Here is a 23740-nt window from a genome sequence, read left to right as displayed (position 1 = left end):
CTGGCCGACTAAGCGGGCACCCGCGTGGAGCGCGGCTGCCCCTGCTCCATTCAGACTCTATCCCACAAGGCACGGGACCTCGACGGAGTCAGGACCCACTTACTTGGGGGCTCCCGCCATTTACAGCATTGCGGTGGCTCCTCCCGCTCCACAGCGGCCCATATTCGGAACAGCCAGCACTCGACCTGCCGGGCTCCTGCACATGCAGAGTTGGCGGCTTCAGGCTCCTCGCTGCCCAACTCCGCCCCTCATGGGCTACAGCACTCCTGCCAGCCCCTCGCACACAGAACCGGAGCTGGACGCTGGCATACTCTGACTCTGTAACTTGGGGAATGACAGAGCTGACAACCCAGTTGGCCATTTCTCTGCACTCCCTTGCGGCCTCCAGCAGTTTTTATGCTTGCGTTTAGTCTATGATGCCCACGGTGCAGTTGTAAATGATCTACATTTATTCACACGTTTTGGAGTGTGTTGCGGCCCATGCCATTGCAACATAAATCTTCCACAAATTGAACGGTATTGCTAGTTTTCCATTGCCTCTAACCCCATTAGATTGTTTGTTAGGTGGATTTTATAAACTCTCCCAAAAAAATGTGTCCAGGTTCTTATCTTTTGCTCTCCTGTTAGCCAACCGCTGTGTACGCGCAGCTCTGATAGGTGGTGTCTCCCTTCTGATCCTTAAGTGGCTTCATGTTCTAACTTGGTATAATGAGTTAGAAGAGTCATATTGTGGATTGCAGCAGAGGCCACGGGATATGTGGGCTGCATGTGTTCATATTTTTTAAACCAGGCACCATTTGGTCTTCCAGCTAATGGCTATAAATGGGTGAGATTGCTTCATCACACTTGCTTTATGTCCACTCTGAATTAGCTTGACTCTTATTTTTAAATATTGTTCATTTTCACCTTACAGTGACCATTGTTCGCTGTGCGGGCCACTATTTATTTTTTAAATGATAAGTATGCTACATTTTGTCATGATGAAGTGTCCAAAGCACAGCCATGTGAATGTATGCTATGTACTCTTCACCCCTAAGGGAAATGGGAATTGAACAAAAAAATTAATCGGAGCCTCATTCTGCTTCCTTGGAAGGAGGCCTAAAAAGAGCACAATGGTTAAATTTGGTGTCTAAACAAACACCCTGTCTAGCCGTGTCTCCCCCCTCCAAAACCTGAACACCTCTGCAAAACACTGAGGTGCTGACTTAGTTATCCTGTAAAATCCTTCTTAACGGTTGCATCCACATTTTCCTAAATCCACTTAACTCTTTTTCTTACTGTTTCATATTTTCTTGGAAAGTCTTTTCTTCTAAATGCCTGAATTGTGCATTATAGACTATACTCGGTTCCTTCTTTTCAATATTAATTCCAGTTCTTCGGTGATAGATTTTTGTTTGTTGGTAGTCTGTACCCATCTTTTTAACTTCTGACTTATACTGCATCTTAAATGGCATGCAATGGCTGATACTCCACTAAACTGCGCCTTCTGTTTTTCAGTGCCACGCAGCTAGTTTCATCCACTATGGCTGAGTTGTGAAGCGTTATGATGCATTGCATGGGCGATGGCGCTACTCGCTCTCTGAATCTCCTCACTGATCACGGTTCCCGAAGAAGGCGTTGTCTATTATTATTTTTTCAGTTTATAATGCGCCAGAGCCCAAAGGCATCAGGGCGCAGAGAGCAGCAAAGACTAAGACAGAAGAAGGGTTCAATTACCAGGACAAATCATCTGAAAAGAAAATCCTACCAAGACCAGAACTGCCTTCTGTCAAGGGAAAGGGAGTAATTCCTCTGGACCAAGATGAAATCTCCTTTGATTTAGTTAGCTTAGAGTGTAAGGGACAGAGTGCTCTGTAATCGGCACGTTTCAGTACTACCGTAGTGTGCAACAATATGGTAGGCAAATTATAAATTACGTTACCAGACTCTTTTCACTGCAATTAATGAGCACTTTAAGGGTGCAGAAGTAAGACACTGACACAGAGGGTTCATAGTGTTTGCTATACACATTTATTCAAGGGTAAAAAGGAAAAGAAAACCCTATCTCACCCTAACTCTAAGAGGGGTTTCCCTGCCTCAACTGAAAAAACTAGTGTCAGAATGTCCAAAGCAAAGGTCCCAAAGTCCAGTCTCAAAATCCTAACTCTGTCCCTTACACTCTAAGCTAACTAAATCAAAGTAGACGTCTTCTTGGTCCAGAGGAATGTCTTCTTTTCCCTTGACAAAAGGCAGTTCTTGTCTTGGTAGGATTTTCCTAATGTGGTTTTAGCCACTCCTTAGCTGTTGGGGGCATTTCCACAGCATTCCTCAATGTAGGCCCTTGAGGTCCTAGACACTGGTTGGCAGCTTTGGCTTCCCCTTGCTGTATACTGCACTGAAGAACAGCCTGGATGCACTCCCCAGGCTATAGTGGGGCCCTGACTCTGGTTGGCAGACCTGGCTCCCTCTGACCAGGTACTGTGACGAAGAACAGTAGCCTGGATGCTCTCCCCAGGCTCTGATGGCAGGTTAGTGAACCAAGTCTGTATGGGCCAAGTACTGTATGAACTGTTCATTAACTTCCAGTTCTTTTTTTTAGGTGCGAGTCCCAGACTCTCAATTCTGGCCTTAGTTTCCTTTTCTGTGGGCTTGATTCACTCTGCTGCCAAGCCTTAGTACAAGTCCATGTGCTTCTTTGTTTTTCTCCGACTGCATTAGGGTCCCAGACCCTCCTTTCCCAGCCTTCCGATTTGTGCTACCACCGACTTGAGCCTACAGCGCCTTCTCGGCTACCTGCTCACCTTGTGGTATGGTATGTGCAAGCGTCTGTTCCCTTGAGATTGCTGGACTGGTTTGTGGGGCTCTGGTAACTTCCTGGAGCTTCCCTTCCTCTGTGGTGGCTCTACAGTCTTCTTTGGGACAGCATGGTCTCGCACTCTTGCGCTTCCTGGGTCTCTGGGGTGCCCAGAGTCTTAGCCCACCTGCGGACCGTGCAGCCCTCACATCCTGGACTGGGCTCAGAAACTCCCCCCCCCCCCCCCCACCCCCCGTTCTCGGTGTCCAAGTCGCCACCCCCCTGCACGTTGGGCCGAACTGGCTCTCGCAGTTCCTCCGGGGAGGGCTTGACCATCTGTCAAGTCACACTTCAGTTTTTATCTTGTTTCTTCCAATCATTTGTCGCAAACAACTAGACTGGCAAAAGCGGTTCTGATTTTTATCTGATATTAATAATAATAATAATAATAATAATAATTTGGCATTTATATAGCGCTACGAACCCTCAGGTATCTGAGCGCTGCTTATTATTACCCACGGTGTGTGGTGCTCATTTATCGACCTCGGAAGGATGAAACGCTGAGTTTGGCGCTGCCGGGATTCGAACCTGCGTTCTCGCAGGCTCTGCACTGATGTCAAAGCGAGCGCTCTACTCGCTGTGCCACTTGACCGGCTCTGCTCTGCAATTCCTCCTAGTCTTAGTACTAAGTGAGTGCTGATGTGGCAACTCACTAAGGATCTTATTAGTCTCAGTACTTTACCTGGACTGCTTTAGAAAAGAACATAGGGTAGGATTGAAGAGGAATGAGGGGAAGGAAAGGTGGGTAACTGGGGGTCAGGTGCGGGTGGACCTTTAATCGCCTTAACGCAAACAGGCCACCACTTAAGAAGTAAGTACACGGTTGTACATAAAGCACGCTTATTGTACAAAGCTCCAGGGAGCAGTTAGATGGTGTGGCAGTACCAACTAACCCACGTCTCAACAATACAACATCAGTTGGCATCTTATATACGTTTTTGCAACAATTAAAACACTGCCAGATACTCTATTACAATCCACCCCCCAAATATGATTGGACAAAAACCTCTTCAAAGAAATAACATCTTTTCCCAATTCTTCAATTTTCATTGGCCAGTCTTATCTCGATATACCTCTTCAGATCGTATTCAGAACACACCTCTTGTTTAGGATTCGTCCGTATTAGGCCATGACGTCTGTACATGGTTAAACATTATTATTGAAAACACAATTCATTGCTAGCAATACCTGACCTAAGGCCTTTAATTTTAAGTGTGATTGCACATGGTCCGCTTACATATTTTAGCAAATCGAGGAAGGTCTCAATAAACAGGATCTTCTTGAACTACTGATTGCGTCCAAAACTCCGGAAGATACAGCCTCTGATGACCTGTAAAAACAATTAACCGCCGGATACCCTGGCCTCGGGCCTCGTTTTTATTACCACCAGACAAATGGCCAACCCCCTCTAGCGACTTCAATACAGTGAGTGAGATAGCATCTGTTTTCTTGCGGGACTGTTAATTCATAAACCTTGTCCTGTTTGTACACCGACCTTCTTACTCAGTGACTCATTCTTCTTTCTGTCAAGAAAGTCACTGCTACTTAAAATTAATGTGCAGCAGCTAACCACAGAGATTCAAATTACTGATTTACTAATCGTTCTGCTGTCTGAAAACCTGAGAAAGTCAGTTTAAAGGTCAAACATGCATTTTGCAAGAGTCCCAACTACAATGTTTTTTGCAAAGCACCCCATTGTGTGGATTGTGTTCATGTTGCATTTGCAGTATTAATATTGTATCTTTCTACACCCGTGAAGATCTAATATGTATAAATTCTAAACAACTGTAACACTAAAAGTAATGCATCTCATCCATAATTAACTGCACTCGATACATATGGATTTGCAACATTGCGCCAAGTTCGCTGCCATTCCCCCATCATCTATATAGTGTGCGCAACATGAATCCCTCGTAATCATGGGGATCCTTCCTGACCGCCCAGACAGTCATGTGATTGGTGGGACTACCGCGTTCTCCTCCGATAGTCGTCCCTAGTCCCATAGGGGGAATCCCTCCCCATGAAATCCACCTGCTGAGTGCCACCCCCAAGCGGACTATCGGGTAATGGCTTCGCCTCCTGGGAAAGGGCTCCTCTTAGGGGAGAAGGGATGACATCCGAGGATTCATCACAGCACGCTCAATGGTTTCTTTCCTTGCCAAACATTAAATGCTTTCCTTGACACTTCTGACCCTATTTCAGTTCAAATAATCTCTGGAATAGTTACTGCTGCGTACTGAGCCTTCTTCAATTTAATTTTATATCAAAACATCCCACCAGACTGCCAGGACATGTCCCACGCCAAAAACAACACCTAAAATCTTAATTCTACTCCAATTTTCTACCAGTTTCCAAAGGTTCTGTTTCAGTTTCTTTCAAAATGCCTTGTTCACTGTCTTCTTCACTGAAGGTCATTTGATGAAAGGCAGTTTAGAACCTTTGCCAAGGTTCCACCGCTGCTGACCTCATTCCAATAAATCGTTTGCTAGCATCTCCATCTTGGTCTAGGTCATTATCCACCATTTCCCGAAATAAGGCTACTTAAAGAAATTACCCTTGTAAGTTCCATGCTGAACTACTGCCCCCTCCCCCCTGCCACCTCCTCTCCTAGATCCTTTAGTTAACACCTCTTTTACCTTTGGGGAACCTGTTGGAACTCTGACAAATTTCAACTGTGCATCCTGACACCTTTTTATACACTCTGATCAATAAAAATAAACTGTCCTGGAGAGTTAAAGATGCATAGAGGTTCCAGTGAATGGCTAAAACACCAATGAAGACTAACGACATTGTGACGTTTGCACACAATGCAAATACCATACTTTCTGCTGTAGGTCTGTTAGGCTAATACAACAGATGCTACGAGGTAGGTGGGCTGACAAGCCAGACAGCGACCTGCTGGGCTGTTGTGACAGTGGAATTGCACAGCCCTAGGGGTAATGCTCCTTGTTTGTTTGCGATCCTCACAAAAGGATCACCTCCTTTGATGTTTTGTCAGAAAGGAGGTGCATTGTGTCTGGTGGTGCAGTGATGTCCAGGCTCCCTGATTTTCCAGCAAACAATCAAAATGTCCAGAGGGAAGTGCACCAGCATTCCCCTGAATAACCACTGGGTCTAAGCCCCTTCTTCTGAATTCATTGAGCTAGATCACGACCCGTGACTAATACGAAGTCACGACCCATGAGAAATGTCTCGATCCTGCAACTAAGAGCAAATGAGGCACTGTGGACATGACTCCCCTTAATGATATCTTTTTCTGCTATTTCTTGACATGGAGCATTAGACTCAGACCACTGTTCATTCTGGTTCTTGTTACATTTTTGCTTTCCCAAATGTGTTTGTTGTTGTCTTTGTCTTCTCATATAACCCTTTCCCTCTTGTGAGCAACTCTGGACACTGGTAACTGTGAGGGAGAGTGGGAATTAGTATGTGCCTGTAGTTGGATGGTTCATCATTCTTCTTGCCGAATGAAGGGCAGAACTGGGACTCTGCACTGTCCAATAAGAGGCTGGTCATGGCACCCACCTTTCACTGGGAGCGGAGCAGGGCCCTTACCCTCCAATGGGAGGCAACATTTGAACCTTCTAATATCCTGTAAAGTAGGCCCTTTACAGTTCCCAGATTAATCTGCGCAGGACTGCAGCATCTAATGCAGGGGCCTGCAGCTTTCCAGATGCTTTGATCTAAGGCTGTCATGCTCCCCCACCATTGACTATGCTGACTAGGGCTGATGTGGGGGTTCTAGTCCAAAATCTCCAGAGAGCCAACTGTATCAGACCCCTTTTCCAATGGCCAACCTGGGTGACCTTTTGGACTTTATTTATTTCAGATGTTGTGCTTGTCTTTTTCAGTGGCTTCAGCTATGTTGACCTGGTTGAGGGTCTCCATGACGGACATTTCTATGCCCTGAAAAGAATTCTTTGCCATGACCGGGATGACAGGAAGGAGGCACTTCATGAGGTTGAGATGCACCAGCTCTTTGATCACCCCAACATCCTACGATTGGTGGCGCATGGCATCATTGAGAAGGGGTCCAAATGGGAGGCCTTGCTGCTGCTTCCCTTTGTGCAGGTGAGGACTTGAGTGTGGCTGTTAAATGGATGCGTGTGAGATTGGCTGTGGACAGGCTGAGTCTGGCTGTGGAGGGGTGGAGCACAGCCGTTGAAGAAATTTAGCAAGGGTTTGAAGGGGCCACAGCATGACAGTGGAATAGCAGAGCGGGCCATGCTGTGAAGTGGAGAGTATGGCTGCACCTGACGTAACTGAATCCTACAATTGAGTAGTTTAATGAACAACACATATGCAAATAGGCTCCACTTAATTTTTGCTGTATAAACACTTGTCTCCTATTATTTTTATCTAGATATCATAAAAACTGGATTTTATTTAAATACATGTTGGGTTCACAAGCCCAGCACTACAAGACATAAGTGGCTACTGAGGGATAGAATAAAAGAGAATCCAGTGATCGGCCGGGAATTGAGGAGAGCGGGGAGAGTGAAGTAGCAAAGCAGAAGGTGTAAAGGTAAATAATCAACAGTTTTTAGTCATACAGCCTGCACACCTGATACAAAAAATAGATTTTTAGAGATCTTGTCAAAAAAAATGTTTAGCTTTTATTTTCTTTTTTTTCTTTTTTTCACAATCAATTCAAATGTTCCCTTTGGATTGATCCAATTTGTTCCTTCATTTTCTTTTTTTCAGAATCAATTTCCACAAGTTCATTGGTTCATCAGGAGGGTGCTTTTGTCATTAAAGAATAAAGTACTTCATTGTCAAATGTATTATTCATCATACATTGTACAATATTCTGTTGAGAAGAGGAAATATACAATAGTCAAATTATATAAATGGTTGATGTGTAAGTATCATCACATATTTGATAAACAACAAAAAGAATATCTAATGAGAAAATCCTTGGTATTTCATTTTCAGTACACTTATAATAGCTTGTTAAATGCATGAGAACTATGCAGCTATAAATTATATGCAACAGTTTACCTTCTATTGTAAGGTGATCATAGAAAGTGTCCTAATTCTGAGTCTGTGTTTAATCCTGTATAGCAGCAGTCCCAGTAGCAAATCCAATAGGCTTCTCTTTGTCTGTCTTTTTTTATTTTTTTGCATTTGTCTCATGTATTTGATCCTTTTTAGAAAAAGTAATCTTTTTTCGTTAGTTCCGTAAAAAGCACGAGGACATAGCGTGCACTCAGAAAACTCATTGCACTAATACAAATCCAGCTGCCTAGTTCTCATTCATTTAACAAGCTATTAGAAGTGTACTGAAAATGAAATACCAAGGACTTTCTCATAAAATATTCTTTTTGTTGTTTATCCAATATGTGATGATACTTATACATCAACCATTTATATAATTTGACTATTGTATATTTTCTCTTCTCAACAGAAAATTGTACAATGTATGATGAATAATACATTTGACAATTAAGTACTTTATTCTTTAATGACAAAAGCACCCTCCTGATGAACCAATGAACTTGGGGAAACACGTGTTGAGGGAACAAATTGTATCAATCCGAAGGGAACATTTGAATTGATTGTGAAAAAAAATAAAATAACATTTTATTTGACAAGATCTCTAAAAATCTACTTTTTGTATCAGGTGCGCAGGCTGTATGACTAAAAACCGTTGATTATTTTCCAGTTCCTGTGACACTCTGCAGTCTGATATAGTCATCCCCTCGCAGCACCCAACGATTTGTTCACAAGAAATTACACCACCTTATATATCCAGTTCGCCAACAGCTGTTTTCTAGGCTGCAAGATACACTTTTTTCAAAAAGAAGGTGTAAAGGGATATGGGAGGTGCAGTGTCTTAGAAATGCCTTGGTGGTAGCCACCAGAGTCTATATAAAAATGTCTGTAGGATTGGCACTGTGGAGAGTGATGGTCTGTGGATAGCCATGGCTGCGTCTTCGCAGAGCTCAAACTGTGGACAATGCGGTGGGGAGCTGTGGAGGATACACAACAGAGCTTCGAAGACGCATGGAGGAGCACCCATGGAGTAGTGGCCATGACCATGGTGGAATTTGTTCCTTCTCCCTGTGAGGATAGGGAGTTGAGCCCACCCCGCAATACCCTCCCTAGGGGTAGAGGCAAGTGGGACCTCACCGGCAAAGGCTGCCCCTTATGCGGAACTCCCTCAAGTGGTGTGTACTATGGCCTACATGGGCCACATTACCAGACCCTGTGAAATACCAAGATTGGGATGAAGAGGCTTTGAATAGATACTATTAAATTATAAGGAAAGGTTGCGTCCCTTTTAAATCGGGATGCCTAATCCACTGAGCTGAGTATGTGGATAAATGTGCATCCAGAGAGAGACAAACGATAAGGTGAGCGAGAAAAACACATCAGCTGGGGAAAGCCCCAAGCTACGCCGCCTAGACAGAGCAGGAAACTGTGAGCGGTCAGAAATGTGAGGCGCACAACTTGATGAGTTTTTCAACAAATGCCATTTTTATTAGATCAAAAGGGTTGGATCAGTGCCTCACTATCCCTACCCTAACAGGATTTCCCTGCCTAAAATAAACTAAAGGATATCCTGTATCCTAACAAAAGGTTTCCACATCCGTAATTTTCCTAATCCAACTTGACAACACAAAGGTCCAACTTGGATTTCGAAGATTGTTCACAATTGTTTAACAACACTTTGCTCTGTCTACTTTTAGTCACGGTCTTGAAACAGCCTCTTGCCATCAACCATGAATAGTTCATAACCTCATTAGCTTCAAAGCCGATGTCTTTGTCAGGATGTTTTAGCACCACTTCAACTTCAGTACTGCTTTATCAAAACGGACATCCTTTAGGTACATTTGACAACTTCATTAGGTTCAAAAACATTGTCATCAGTTTTACCCCACCACAGTACTTTGAGCCTTTGCCTGGTTTACTCTCATGCCAGGTTTAATACTTCTACAACAATGGTTACCAACGCTCTTGGTCTGGTATACTCTCCTGCCTGCCAAGCAAACCACTGCAGTTCACTGTATGGTCATACTCTCCTGCCCTTACAGAATGAATTATCACAAGTTCCAAGACCTGGTATATAGTTGCCAGGCCCAACTACTGCCTCCTACTTCACAATTTTAAGTTCAGAATTCTCTTTAGGGGATACAAGAATCACACTGGTGCTAAGTGTTTGCCATACGCAAGACAGGCTATGCTTCCTTCCTCCTGAACCTTGTGTACCAGAGGGCAGCCTTCCTGCCAATCTTGTTGCACCTTTGTATGATTAACGAAATGCTGGTTACAACTCTTTCTCTTCACATTTCTTTGGCTTTGGCATTGTGGGTTTAAGACATTCTCTATTTCTGGGCAAGCTTCCTCATACTCTGTTTATGTTCATATCTTCTTTTTAAAAAATCTATTTTATTTGTTTTAGTTGTACATTACAACTTTTCAAATATATAATAAAACCGGTATAATGAGTCAGTAAAAATTTGATAAAAATCTAATTTCTTTAAACCAGTTCATCACATTCTCTGTTTGACATGAGAATGGTTACTTGCTATGTGCGCATTACTTTCTCTATAAAACGTTAGCTGAATATATTCATAAAAAGTTCACAAAGCGATTGTTTTAAAATGCGAGGTTAAGGTTAAAGTTCGAAATATACATAAAACAAGCTGAGCATATGCAATAGAGTATTTTGCTTTACATTTTCTGTCAGAAGTGTCTGTCAAGATTATGTCAGCAATTATTATTTGTATCGCGTTCAGCACGACAATTCCGTATCTATGCTTTTTTGTCAGATGGCTGGCCGCTTTCTGTATGATAATTAATGATTTGCATCTAATGCATTATCAACTGTGCTGCTATACAAGTTTGGCTCTTTTCTCCTGGTAGGATCGATAAGTGCATTTTACAAGCTTGGTCTATACAGGAAATTGATTGTGGCCAGATTTAGGGAAATATGTTGTGCATTAGCGATCATGATCCACATTTGGTGAGGCGATAGGTATTGATAATCACTAAAGAATTTGTCAAAATATTCTTTTCGTAAATATGGTAAATTAGTGCAGTGCCACGAGTTAAATGCTCTAAGGTTTCGGGGTGGATGTCTAAGTTACAAAATCTGCACGTGAGTTTGAAAACTCGATCCTTTGATTGGGCTGAGAATAGTGCTTTTGTCAGCCATATGAATTGAGTGCAGTATGTTTGATATGTCAATATTTGGGAATTTGGTTGAACACTTTTGGGAGAAAGTTTCTGTGTTTGAAAACTTTGTATGGGGTACATTTTTCGCCAGTACTGATCCAGTCATGATATCAGAGTTTTCTCTTAGCACGTTCAGGGTTGGAGATCAGAGTGGTTTCGTCAATGTCTGCTTTTTCCATAGTGGAAATGCAGCATTTTTTCCAGGTATCTAGTAGTTTGTCAAGGTTATTTTCTATAGTGCATGCGAGAACCGATATTAGGTTTGATTTAAACATTGTTTTCATTACGCATTTTTGTTAGGCAAGATTGTATGCAGTGCCCTTTGGGTGCACTACAATAACCCTAACCTCCTGTACTACACAGGTTGGTAGTGTGGCTGAGCAGTCAGGCTTATCTCAAGAGGGGTCAATGTGAGAAGTAATGTTGTGACACAGAGATTCACAGTACAGTTATTACACCCTCAAGTGACTTAAATAGCTAGGACACTTTGGGCATTGATTTATCACTGGTACATTTAGAGCAATACTGAGTTTGGTATAAAAGACAGAAGAGAGGAATAAAACAAAGGTTAACAAATAAGTCACAAACAGGTAAGTACTTTTAAAACCTTCCAATTGAGGAGTAAATTAACCCTTTCCTGGGGGAAAGGTCAAAGCACAAAGTCAGAAGTAAAGAGTCTTTCAGGGAGAAGGGACAGCCAATGTTAATTGCACAATGTCTAGGGGAGCTGGAGATCTTCTTTGTAGGTAGGTAAAAAGTCTTGCAAATGGTTTTAGAAATGTTTGTAGAAAATAGAACACTTGAAGAACCACAAGCTGTGAGGCTTGTGATGGGCAAAGTTGTAGCAACTCTGCAAGGAAACCAAGACAGGTATCAACTGAGAGCAAGTAAAGCTATACCACAAGAGGTACGTTCTCTTAGACTTTACAGTACCTCTGGTATGAAGAAATGGTTCCAGCTGGCTTCTGTTCCTGTACAGCTCTGCATATTCTGCTGTTCCTGAACCTCCTTGGGAGTAGTAACGCTATCTTTGGTATACGTCTGTACTACACAGGTTGGTAGGGTGGACGAGTAGCCAGGCTTATCTCAAGAGGGGTCAATGTGAGCTGTAGGGGAATTACAGAGGTTCACATTGACAAGTATCCAAGCAAACACTTACACACAGGTTTCTTGATAAAACCATTATTAATTTATCTACCAGTCAGTTAATGTAAGCCTTCTTCAGAAGTGAGCACTGTAAAACACCACACAAATATACTTCTCTTAGTTCAGAATCAGTAAATACCTATTTGAATTGGCATACAGCAGAGACCTACACCCACAGGTGACTTCAATTGCTAGGGTGCTGTTGACATTAATGTATTATTGTTTGCATTCAGAATTAGTTAAGAGCAAATAAAAAGGAAAAGATTATTAGAGCAAACAAGTTACAACAAATATTTCTTAAGCAGGGAAATACTTTCAGTTCCCCCAATAAGAGTCATTCAGTTAAAACAAGCTAAGCCAAAGTCAATAGACAAGAGTCTATATGGGCTGAAGCACTTCTTTGAAGGCAAGTAGAAAAGTATTTCCACAATGTTTCAGAATTCTTTGAAGAAAAAGATGAATCAATGTAGGGCCACAAGCTGTTAGACTTGTGAGTAGTAGAAGATGCAAGCAACTCAACAGCAAGATGTAAGTTCTCTTAGACTTTTTAAAGGTACTGTAAAATGAAGAAAGGATGCAGCAGATGACTCCTGTTCCTGTGCAGCTCTGCAGATCTCACTGTTCCTGGGCCTCAGTCATGGGCACAAGAGGGAGGACGTTGGGGGACTCCTGCACTGTACTGGGATGGTAAAAACTTGCAACCGGCAAACATTACTTCCAGTGGCTGTTCAGTGTTTCAGCTCCTCGCTTCTACCGCAAATAGCAACACTGCAGTTCCTGGCTGTCGAGATGGACTTTCCTTGCTTCTGGGGTCCCGCACTCTGTTGAGGGGGCTCAGGCTCGGTCAGTCCTGCTTCCTGGAAGTCCGGAGGATCTTCCTGGAGCTCTTGGCCAACTTAAAAGCAACGCACACAAACTGGTGTTCCTCTCCCTGGCTCTACGGTTTCCAGCAGCAACTCTGTGGAAACTCAACCATCACTGAGATGGATGTCCAGGTGGCTTACCTTGGAGTTGATTGGTCCCACCAACTCAAGGGGAGAAGTCGTCCTTTCAAGGGCTTCTCTGTGGATGCGAACTTGGCGTTTCAGCACTGCAGCAGGGCTTCACCGGGCAAACCAACGGTCCAAGAGTTGCAGCAGCCGTCCTCTTCAAGTTCTTCTTCGGTTCCTTCGTCCAGTGGTCGACTCTGCCTTCCAAACAAACAGACTTGCCTTTTATACAGTTCTCTCCTTTGCATTCCAGCCTAGCTGTCACTCACCCAGCAGGGTGGCTGTCCTTACCGGACAGTCAGCCAGCCAATCATCACAGGGTCTCCTAGGAGACTAAGCACAGGGGGTTTCGGGCACTTCCCTCACTTCCTGTCTACCTTAGACAACCTGGAGCCAGAGGCGGGCTTCACTTATCAATTCCGCCAAAGGCAAAACGCACAAAGGGACCAAACCTGGTTTGGCCCGCAGAGTAAATCTCAAGAAGGACCTTTCCACAAAGAAATGGTGAAAAAAGAAGACTGGGCCATCTTGTCAAAAATGGCACATTTGGGTGCTTTAGTGCAGCTGCGAACGCAGCCCGCGGTAAATGCACACCACGGAGTAAAAACAAACCCACTGCCACCGGCCATTCAGTGAGGAAAGGGTAACATAAAATTGTTTCATGAGAAGTTGAGACAAAAGGGGATACTAGGTAGCCCCTCCAGCACCCTATTGTAAGATAGTGTGTGCTGGGTCTAGAAAGTTACAAATGTAAGTAAAGTCAATTTCACTTTACTACTCTGGGAAATAGTAGTTTATCCCAGAGAAGGTATTTAAACTTTGGGGAAATCTAAGAGACTTCCCTGTGTTACTGCACTAAAGGTGCTGTGTGCCACAATGTAAAAGATGATGCCTGTGGAGTTTGTCAGACTCCACAACCAACAGAAACACAGAGTACAAAAATCACATTAAAATACATGAGAAAGTGGGGAAAAGGGGTCTCACACTCTCCAGGTTAAAAAAATCAAGTCCTCAAAATGCAGCAAAGTTGCTGGGGGTCTCTAAGATAGAGGGAATTGGCACATTTCTGAGAATTCTCCCTAACAGTTGCCCTTTAGGTTGTAATGATGGGGAATTACTCATGTGTGGCCGGGTAGTGTTGCGTTTTGTTTTGGTGCTTTTGTAGGTGCGTGATCTTTTTTATTCTAATGTTAGAAAGGGGTCATTCTCTGTGCTCTGTTCATAGAGAGACATTTTTGTTATGGCTGGGGAAGTACGAAGAAGCTTGTGTATCTATATCTTGAGGTAAAGATGTAATCGAGTAAGTTGAGTAGTTCATGAAGTCTTCGTCTACTTCAACTTGTTCTATGGCCGTCTCCATGGAGATAGGAGAGGGCATGTTGGTTAAGGTTTGCATCAGATTTTTGGCTTTTTTGTTCAGTTTGTATTTTTGTAGTATTGAGATCTATTTGATCACAAACGTTATTTGGTGAATGTCGAGACGGGGTGGTCAGTGCACAGATCTCTCGTATTGGTGGGTTTTTTACCAAGCGACTGATTTTTTTATTTATATATATATATATATATATTTTTCTTTTTCTTATCTTAGTGGTAGCCCGCTTGGATTTCTTTTTACCTTTTTGTTCCTGAAACACTTCAAATACAGGTTTCCTGCATTTGTTCAATTTCTACTATAGATGTTTGAAGTGCAGGATCAGGTAGTATACCGTTAATCAGCTGAGTTGCAACAACCAAAGTCTCAGATGACACTACCCGAGTGTCATTTTGGATTGCAAGACCGTTATGGGCAGAGCCTCAATGGCTTTTGCAGATGGACAGATATTACATAGCTTTACAAGCGTCACATTTTGCTACTTTAATTCAGAGGCTATGTAGTCCACTTTAGAGGATCTAGTATTCAATAGGAGGGTATGTGTGTCTGTTCTCTTTTCCAACATTTCATGCATTTTAGTTAGGCTGTAAAGCCCATTCTTCATAGCCGATAATGTAATTTCGTAGGCGGGAATTAGGTGCTTGTTGTAATCCAAATGACGGACTCATGGTAGGTTTGACAAATTACATTGCTGATGAATTGGTGGAGGTTGGGTATAAAATTGGGGAGAGAGAGAGATTCGCCATATGCATATTAGAAGAGGCAAGTTGTGTTTTTAGTATTGTGTGCACCATTTCCACCCAAACCCGGCGCGATTGCTAAGGTACTTAAGGAAGGGGTCTTCCTCGCCTCGTATTGTTTGCTTTTCTGATTGCTGTTCCCTTGCATCTTTTATCCGTTCTTTTAAGCATTTTTTAAAACTGTTTTACAAATAATTGTGCTATCATTTGAGAAAGTGCTTTATTTTTTTTTTTTTTTTTTTTTTATTGATATAGCTGTAAAATACAGCCTTTCAAAAACAGAAGTAAAAAGTACAAACAATCAAATATATAAAACTTAAAAATTTTAAAAAGACCAATCATATAAAAATAGAACACAATTAGCAGAAATTGCATGTAGTTACATTTGAAGTTGATATCTTTGCATAATAACACAGTTCACTTTCAATCATTCATTCTAATTATAGTGGTTTAGCAACATTTATGTTACTTGAGAGACAATAGGGTCAACTTGATTCAACAAAGTTAAAGAATCAATGAACAAAACACTTGCAATATTCATTTTTGGAGATTGACTATTAAACACAATATTCCAAAAGGTCGCCTCGCTTAACATAAAGTTAGCCTCAAACAGATGTTTAAACAATTTGCATCTCTGTTGTGCTAGGGCAGGACATTCGGAAATTAGATGTCTTAATGTTTCTGTAACCCTTGGCCCAAGACAAAATCTGCAATTGGCATTGGGTGAAATTTTCCACATGAACCGCACTTCATTCGTCTGACAGATGTTCAACCTCAATCTCATATAAGTATATCTCGCTTTGGAGTCAGGAAATTTAGTTAAATAATTTTCAATCACATGGAGTTTTTTAATTGCAAAGGATTGTTGTTTGAATACTCGGGTTTTCACGCATTCATCTCTGGTTTTTATCCATTCATACAACCTATGCTTTGTTTTCGCCCTCTCAGGATTATTCATGAGTAAGTCATTATCTATTCCAGACTTCTCCATTACCACTTTGACCCAATTTCTCCATCTCAAAATCGGAGAGTTGATCGATTCCAACATATGTCTACCTATTGTATATAGTATTCCATTTTCACTAACTGCCATTAGATATTTGCGATACAGTTGTAGAACTTTCCATGTATAAACTGCATATAAGGATACAAGACCCATTTCGTGCCGTATTAGGCACATAGATGTAGACATTGGAAGCCCACAAACCTTTTTCCAGTATCGACCCTCAATTCTCACCCATATATTTTCACTAATAGTTCCTCTAGTTTCTGCTCCATAGGTTACAATTGGAGTAACTTTTTGTTTGTAAAATGTAATAGCAGGGAGTAAAGAGAATTTGCCAAATTTGGCTTGGATTATCTTGGTCTGGGCTATTCCAGTATTCACCTTAATATTGATTTCATCATAGTAAGGTTTATCTTGTGGTTCATTACTAATTGTCAAACCTAGGTACTTGTATTCAGAGACAATGCTTATGACTACATTCTGGAGTTGCCATCGGTCCAAAGAAGTTGTTTTTTTCTTTTTCCTTTTTTGATCAATTATCATTATTTTGCACTTTTCTTGATTTATTTTCAGTAAGTTTGCATCAGCATAATCACTTAAACAGGATAATAGGGCTTGCAATCCCTTTGGAGTCTTAGCTAATAATACTAGATCATCAGCATAGAATAGCCAGGGGATTGCCTGGCCTCCCAAACGTGGAGCATCTGATAATATTTTCAAAAAGTCATATTGTACCGCCGACATAAAAAAATTAAACAAGGTGCTTGCCAGAATGCATCCTTGCTTTAAACCCCGAAAAGTTTCTATGGGGTCTGACAAAGTGCCATCTAGAGCCAGTCTAATTTGGACTGTGGTTTTAGAGTGTAGTTCATTAATCCAGAATATAATATAGTTTGGACATTTTGCATCTTGAAGTTTGTTAATTAGCAATTGTCTACATATAGAATCAAAAGCCGCCTGAAAATCAATGAAGGCCAGGTAAACTGCCTGTCCTTTCAGATGTTCCTGTTTCTTGATGACCTCTAATATGTGAAGATTAATCGCTGTTCCCATTCCTGGCATAAAGCCAGTTTGATTGGGGTCTCTAATTCTCGCGTCACTTAGCCATTTATTAATATCTCTGAGTAGCAATCGTGCAAATATTTTGCTCGGTATATCTAAAAGAGATATGGGTCGGTAGTTCTTTGGATTTTTGTTGTCACCCTTCTTGTGGATGGGTATTGTGATGGATTTTCTCCAAGAGTCGGGAATAGACGACATTAGCACTGTTTGTCTGAAGATAATAGTTAGAATTTGAGCCCATGCTGTGGGATTCTTTTTTATCATAAAGTTGGAGAGTCCATCAGGACCCGGAGCACGAGATGTAGACAACCTCGAGATATACATTAGAATATCATCAATATCAAAGCTAAGATTATCAGTTTGACTTGGTGTATCAATATGCTGCTGTCTTATTGTTAGAGTACCCGCATATATAGTTTTGTAAAAATTAGACCAGACCTCTTGTGGAATCGGATTCATCTGATTCACTATTTGAATCCTCGTCTGCGTTTGTTTTAAAAGTGACCATATTTTGGCAGAGTTCTTCTCTTGGCAACTACGTAGCATAGCCTCCGCATCTCGTTGGTACATTATGGCCTTCCTAGCTTTTAACCAATTCTTATACTTGGTTTTTAATGTTTTCAGTTGACTTAAATATTCTGGAAGATTTTTCTTTATAATTTCCCTTCTATTAGCTCTATATCGGGTTTTATACATAGCTACCTCTTGATCGAATATATGCAGGGATTTCGGCTTCGCGTTGTTATGATTTTTTCTTTTCAACTTGAATATCTGCATTTGTTCTACATAGGAAGGACGGGTATTGGAATCATAGTCTATGTCATCATTCTGAGGGCAATTCAAGGTTTCCTCTAGAAGTTTTAAGGACACTGGGGTCCAATGGAATCTATTATGTGCCGTATTAGTTGTTAAATTACGGGCCGAGGATGAGTCATATTTCTTGTCGTCAACTAACCAGGACCATTTCATAGATTGGATGTCATGATCACTTATTTTTTGATTTATAATCCGATATTCAGATACATACTTGAACAAATCTCTATCCACATACGTGTAATCAATTGTAGCTACTTGGACACCTCTGTGCCAGGTGTTGTTAGAGGGCATATCACCGTTCTTCGCTCCATTTAGCATTAAAAACTGTCGATCTGACATGTATGTATTCCACCTTTTAGCTAATGTCGTCAGAGGTTTCCCCATTTTATTCAAGCAAGTTAAATTCAAGTCGCCCGTTATGATTACATTATTACACATTTGATCAAGTAGTGTTATTTTTAATGCTTCATCCATAGCCGCAAAAAAGACAGAATCACTTATTGCAGAATGGTTCCAATAGATGTTTAGTAATCCAATATCGGATGTCTTAAATTTTAGCCTTACCAATTGTAAAAAGCTGTTCGGTGAAAACCAAGGCTCAATTTTCATATTGGGTGAAGATTTTATGGCAACCATTAAACCTGCCATGGGTCTACCTCTGACTGGCACACTAGCAGGAGTCAATATTATTACATGATTGTCCCACACTGGAGCAACAGAGAGCCATATTTCCTGAAAAACCAAAATATCATATTTTAACAATAGATTGTCTTTGGAATAAGTTAAATGTTTGAAACCTCTTGTATTCCAAGAGGCCATGGATAACGTTTTTAACTTTTGGCTTAGCTAATTACCATTCATTCTCATCTCTCTCTCAGCAGATATTTGTTCATTTTCACTTGACGCGGCTATCCGTGGAATGCCACTTTGGCCTTTCTGGTACACATTTACCTTGGGTACAAACTGATTTCTGTGATTAGGGAATTGTTGTTGGTCCCACAATACTGGATTTAACAAGATGGAGCCCAATTCATATAGATGATCTCTCGCTTCCCATACTGCGTTTTTAACAAAACATGACTTCATCCATATTTTGATCATAGATAGATCAAATTGAATTTCCGCATAGAAATGATCTATGTCGCTCGAACATATTCCTTCCAAAGCCTGTACTTCAGCAAATATGTTCATCACAGATTGCCTGTTCAAGTCGAAAGATTGATAGGGCTCAGGCCGGCACTGCATCATTAGACAATTTATGTTCGAGTCTCTCATTGATGTTCGATAGCCCACTTTAGATGTATAATTAACTTTTGACTGCAGGGGATTATTAGATTGTCTCCCAATATTATTCATAGGTGTGTGTGTGCTTACTCCACAGTCATTACTCATGGGGGTGTCTTTCATATTCACTTGAGCACTAATTCTTTTTAAAGATTGCTCTATTTCTGTTTTCCATTCTAACATTTGTAAATCTTTATCCTGTCCTTGTTTATTAATCTCGTGACTATCACCCATCTTGCCAAAACATACAACGTCATCATTCATTAGCTGTGACACAGACTTGGAAGAACTGCTCGGGCTATCATTTACTGAATTCATTAATGAACTTGCAGTTGTTTTGATTGCACCGCTAGTCACCTTATTGATTAGTTCTTTCACTGATTTACCATTGTCAATTTCCTTTTGTTGTTCAGATAACTGAATCAGACTATTCAGAGGTTCATAGTCTGCGGGGATGCGTGATGTAATTAGTCCTTGACTCGCTTTTTGAGATATCACTTTTTTGTACTCATTGGCGATAGCAGTACGTGCTACCGCAGCAGCTGATTTAGGTAGGGTTAAGGAACGAATGAACTGCTTGGTTCCTGTGATTTTAGGGTTAAAGACATGTTTTGTTTTTTCCGTGATAATTTTAGCAGTCACATTTGGTTTTCTTTTTTTAGAATCAAAGATGTTGTAGGTCGGGGTATTATCATTTTCAGCGACCCCAGCCCCAATCTGAACAATGTTATTTTCCTCCTGTAACGGAAGCTCATTCTTGCCCACTTCCAGATTTTTTATTTTGTCTTTCTTCTTTTTCGCACACACCTGTCCTCTTTTACACTCCTCCTGTGTATCATTAATGAGTTCTATTGGGAAGCTTTCCTGATCTTCGACAATTATAGCTTTGGTGGGGGACTTTTCCTTCAGTACTTCCATTATACCTTCACCTTTCTTCTTTTTGGCTTCCAATTGTGCTATATTTAATTGTCCCTGTGTGCAATCAATTAACAAAATTTCCTTTTTTTTCGAAATTATTTCTTCCGTACTCGAATCTGTATTGCTTAGCTTGCAGTTAGAACCCCTATTTTGACCCTCTCTACAGACACAGCTAGACTCATTGACAGTATTTTTTTGAAGCAGTTTCGTTATCAGGGCATATTGGTCACTTAATTTAGTGTCCAGTGTATCATACAGGCGTGTGAGCGAAAAAAGAGCAGCATTCATAGTCTGTAGTGAGGTTTCTAAACCTATTACAAAATTTCCCGGCATCGGTTGTGTTTTTTCAATTGGGACAGAATGGTTACGCCGTGGGGTTGGTTGTGCAAATGAGGACGACACAGATGAGATATTGTGTGTGGGTGAAAACATCATAGGTGAGTGATATAGATCTTGTTTATCTATACTATCGTCTAGATTCTGTTTCGAATCATTTAGCATTTTTAACTCAGATGAAGTGTGTCTACTTCTTTTAGGTGTAACTTCTATTCTCTCCTCATTCACATTCACTCTACTACTTTTATCTACAGAGACATACTGTTCTTTTTTATCACTACTCAGGACATTATTTATTGTTATTTGAGTACTCGGTAAACTTTTAGAGATTGCAGTTGGTACTTCCACAACCGCTTTATCTTGAAAATCAATTACATCACACATTCCTGCAGCAACTAGGGAATCCGGGTGAGATAATTGCATGCTCTGGCTAGATTCCATAATATCTACACCAATTGAATTCCGATCGCAAATAGCTGTGTTACTTTCGTCTTTACCCCCAAGGGCACAACATTTTCTAATATCAGATAGAGCCGAACAAGTTCTTATACTTGAGGCCGATTTACTTGCTCGCACTAGATTGATTGTTCTAGAAGACAATTTGGGCGTAGAAATAGCCCCACGTGCGCATGCGTTAATAGCTTCTTTCGGCGGCATCCCGGTTCGCAACGTCATGACCATTTCAAAATGCAATGATTTTAAGAAAACCCCTTCGTTGTCACACTTACTATCAAAAATACAATCTTGTTTCTGGACCACCTTTATGTTGTAGTTTGAATTCAAATATATGACTACTTAAGTGTAGAGACGCCGTAAGGTTCACTCAACAACAAGAAATGCGGTGTGTTCATAGATGCATAAACAGCTAATCAGTCTAGCATTTACAATTATTTACGCACGATAAAAAGAAAAAGAAAAAGCAAAACCAGTACGTTAGCCCCCAGCCCTCAGCCAGCAGACAGCCGACAGCACTTCTCAATGCACTTCCTCCAAATGCGCGCGCGCCAAATGCGCGCGGCCCGTTGTTTAAAAGGATTATGGGAGAAGGGGGCGGAGCTTACGCTCGTGGCTCAATTCAAACTTTGTAAATCTGTGTTCACAACAAATCGGGCATTCGAACTCCTCAGCAACCGACAGCACTTCTCAATGCACTTCCTCCAAATGCGCGCGCGCCAAATGCGCGCGGCCCGTTGTTTAAAAGGATTATGGGAGAAGGGGGCGGAGCTTACGCTCGTGGCTCAATTCAAACTTTGTAAATCCGTGTTCACAACAAATCGGGCATTCGAACTCCTCAGCAACCGACAGCACTTCTCAATGCACTTCCTCCAAAAGTGCTTTAATTTGTCTGTAGGGTCTTCTCTTACCAATCATGTGAAACATAGACAGTGCGATTTAAAACAGTATTTTACTTACTCTGCATGCACTGTGCGCTTGTCAGAACTACATTACCAAGAAGGCTAGTAGTTCTCTGACGCACATTTCCACCCAAACCCAGAGCGAACGCGCTGGCGCGCACAGGACAAGATGGTCTGTGCTAGTCTGTGCGCAGATGGGCGGACGGGTGAGTTACTCTACCCCTCTTATCTTTAACATATGGATATCGCAGAAGTCCTCAAAGCCATTGCCAAGGCTAGAACAGTCATTTGCCCATACATTAGAGCTTGAGAGAAGTCTTTTTACGGGTCAAAACACTGATCACCGTGTCAACAATCTAGTTTGTGCCGACCGCGACATGGGAAAGGGACCAGTTCACAGCACATCCAACCCAGCCGGGGTGGTGAAGGTTGGATGCACACAGCTTGTTGGTTCAGACCACGTCGCCACATCTGATTTACATTCTACTTCTAAAAATGTCCATTATACTGATGTTACATTTAAGAAGGGGTCGTTCCCAGCAAACTTGACGCTAGTATTGTTAAATACCAGGTCCCTTGTGAAACACATGATTGATGTTCACGACTTTATTGTAGAACATAATATGGTCAGCATGTGTATTACCGAGACCTGGCTCACTAATGCACATGGCCCTACTATCGTGCAAGCGACCCCTCCCGGTTATGTTTTCTTTAAAAAGCACCAAGAGGGGGGCTTAGGAGGAGGTGTGGCTGTTATGTGGAAAAAGGAGCTTGGAATTTATGAGGCCAAAATAGAGTGTGAAGGCTGTGACCTATTGCATATTAAACTGCTTCCTAATTGCAACCAAAGTGTCAACCTGGTTTTGCTCTACCGTCCACCAGGTGAACCCTCAAAGTTTAATGAGGACTATGTAAACGTTGTAGCCCCTCTGCTAACAGTCATCTCTGCCCTAGTTATACTGGGAGATTTTAACCTTTGGAAAGGACATATTAAGGATAAAAATAAGTCCTAGAGTTTGAAAAACCCCTAAAAAGCCACCATATAACTATTCCCAATTCCTAACTGACGCATATAAAAGGACATATCCTTGACTGGGTGGGAAGTGGAAACATTCTCCTTGATAATGTTATCACTACACCCTGTATTTGGTCAGACCACTTTTTAATTTCAGTTGACCCTTCCGTCCCCTCCATTAAATATGCACAAACCTGTATGTAAAGTACTGAATAGGAACTTGAAGGCCGTTACAGCATCTATTCTTTCAAAATGTCTAACGACTATAATGACAAATACTGATGACTTGGATAGCCCGGAAGTCCTCATCAGCACGAGGAGATTCTAAGCATGTTAGATCGGGTGGCTCCCTTGAAAACTTGGACTGTTAGAGATACTCCTAATCGCCACAAATGGTTTACACCAGCCTTGGTGGAACTAAAAACCACTAAAAGTCAGGCTGAACACGCCGGGCAGAGAGGTAACACTCGGGGAAAAGCTTGGTAGCTTGGAAGCACAAGGCACAGGAATACAAGGCTAAAATCCAGGAAGCTAAGTGCAATGTTTACAACGAACGAATTACCCAGGCCGGAAATCAAACTAAGGAACTTTTTAGACTCCTTCGGTCCTGGCAGAAACCCATGAGTACCAATTCCATCATTAAACTGACAAATGAAGACTGCAAAAGAGTTCAGAAAGCCTTTTCGG

General features: G+C 41.6%; 1 protein-coding gene across 3 annotated transcripts in view; it reads left to right on the top strand.

Annotated features, from left to right (window-relative positions):
- Nucleotides 1-23740, top strand: part of STK16 (serine/threonine kinase 16) — a 250437-nt gene that overhangs the window by 127720 nt on the left and 98977 nt on the right. For all 3 annotated transcript variants that reach the window (XM_069616907.1, XM_069616905.1, XM_069616906.1), the window contains exon 3: nt 6685-6904. In XM_069616907.1, coding sequence (XP_069473008.1) covers nt 6685-6904 — 220 coding nt within the window. The remainder of the gene's footprint in view (nt 1-6684; nt 6905-23740) is intronic.

The sequence above is a fragment of the Ambystoma mexicanum genome, chromosome 9, assembly GCF_040938575.1.
Source record: "Ambystoma mexicanum isolate Mex_15411 chromosome 9, UKY_AmexF1_1, whole genome shotgun sequence".
In the NCBI taxonomy this organism is placed as follows: Eukaryota; Metazoa; Chordata; class Amphibia; order Caudata; family Ambystomatidae; genus Ambystoma; species Ambystoma mexicanum.
This window is presented reverse-complemented; position numbering and strand designations above follow the sequence as displayed.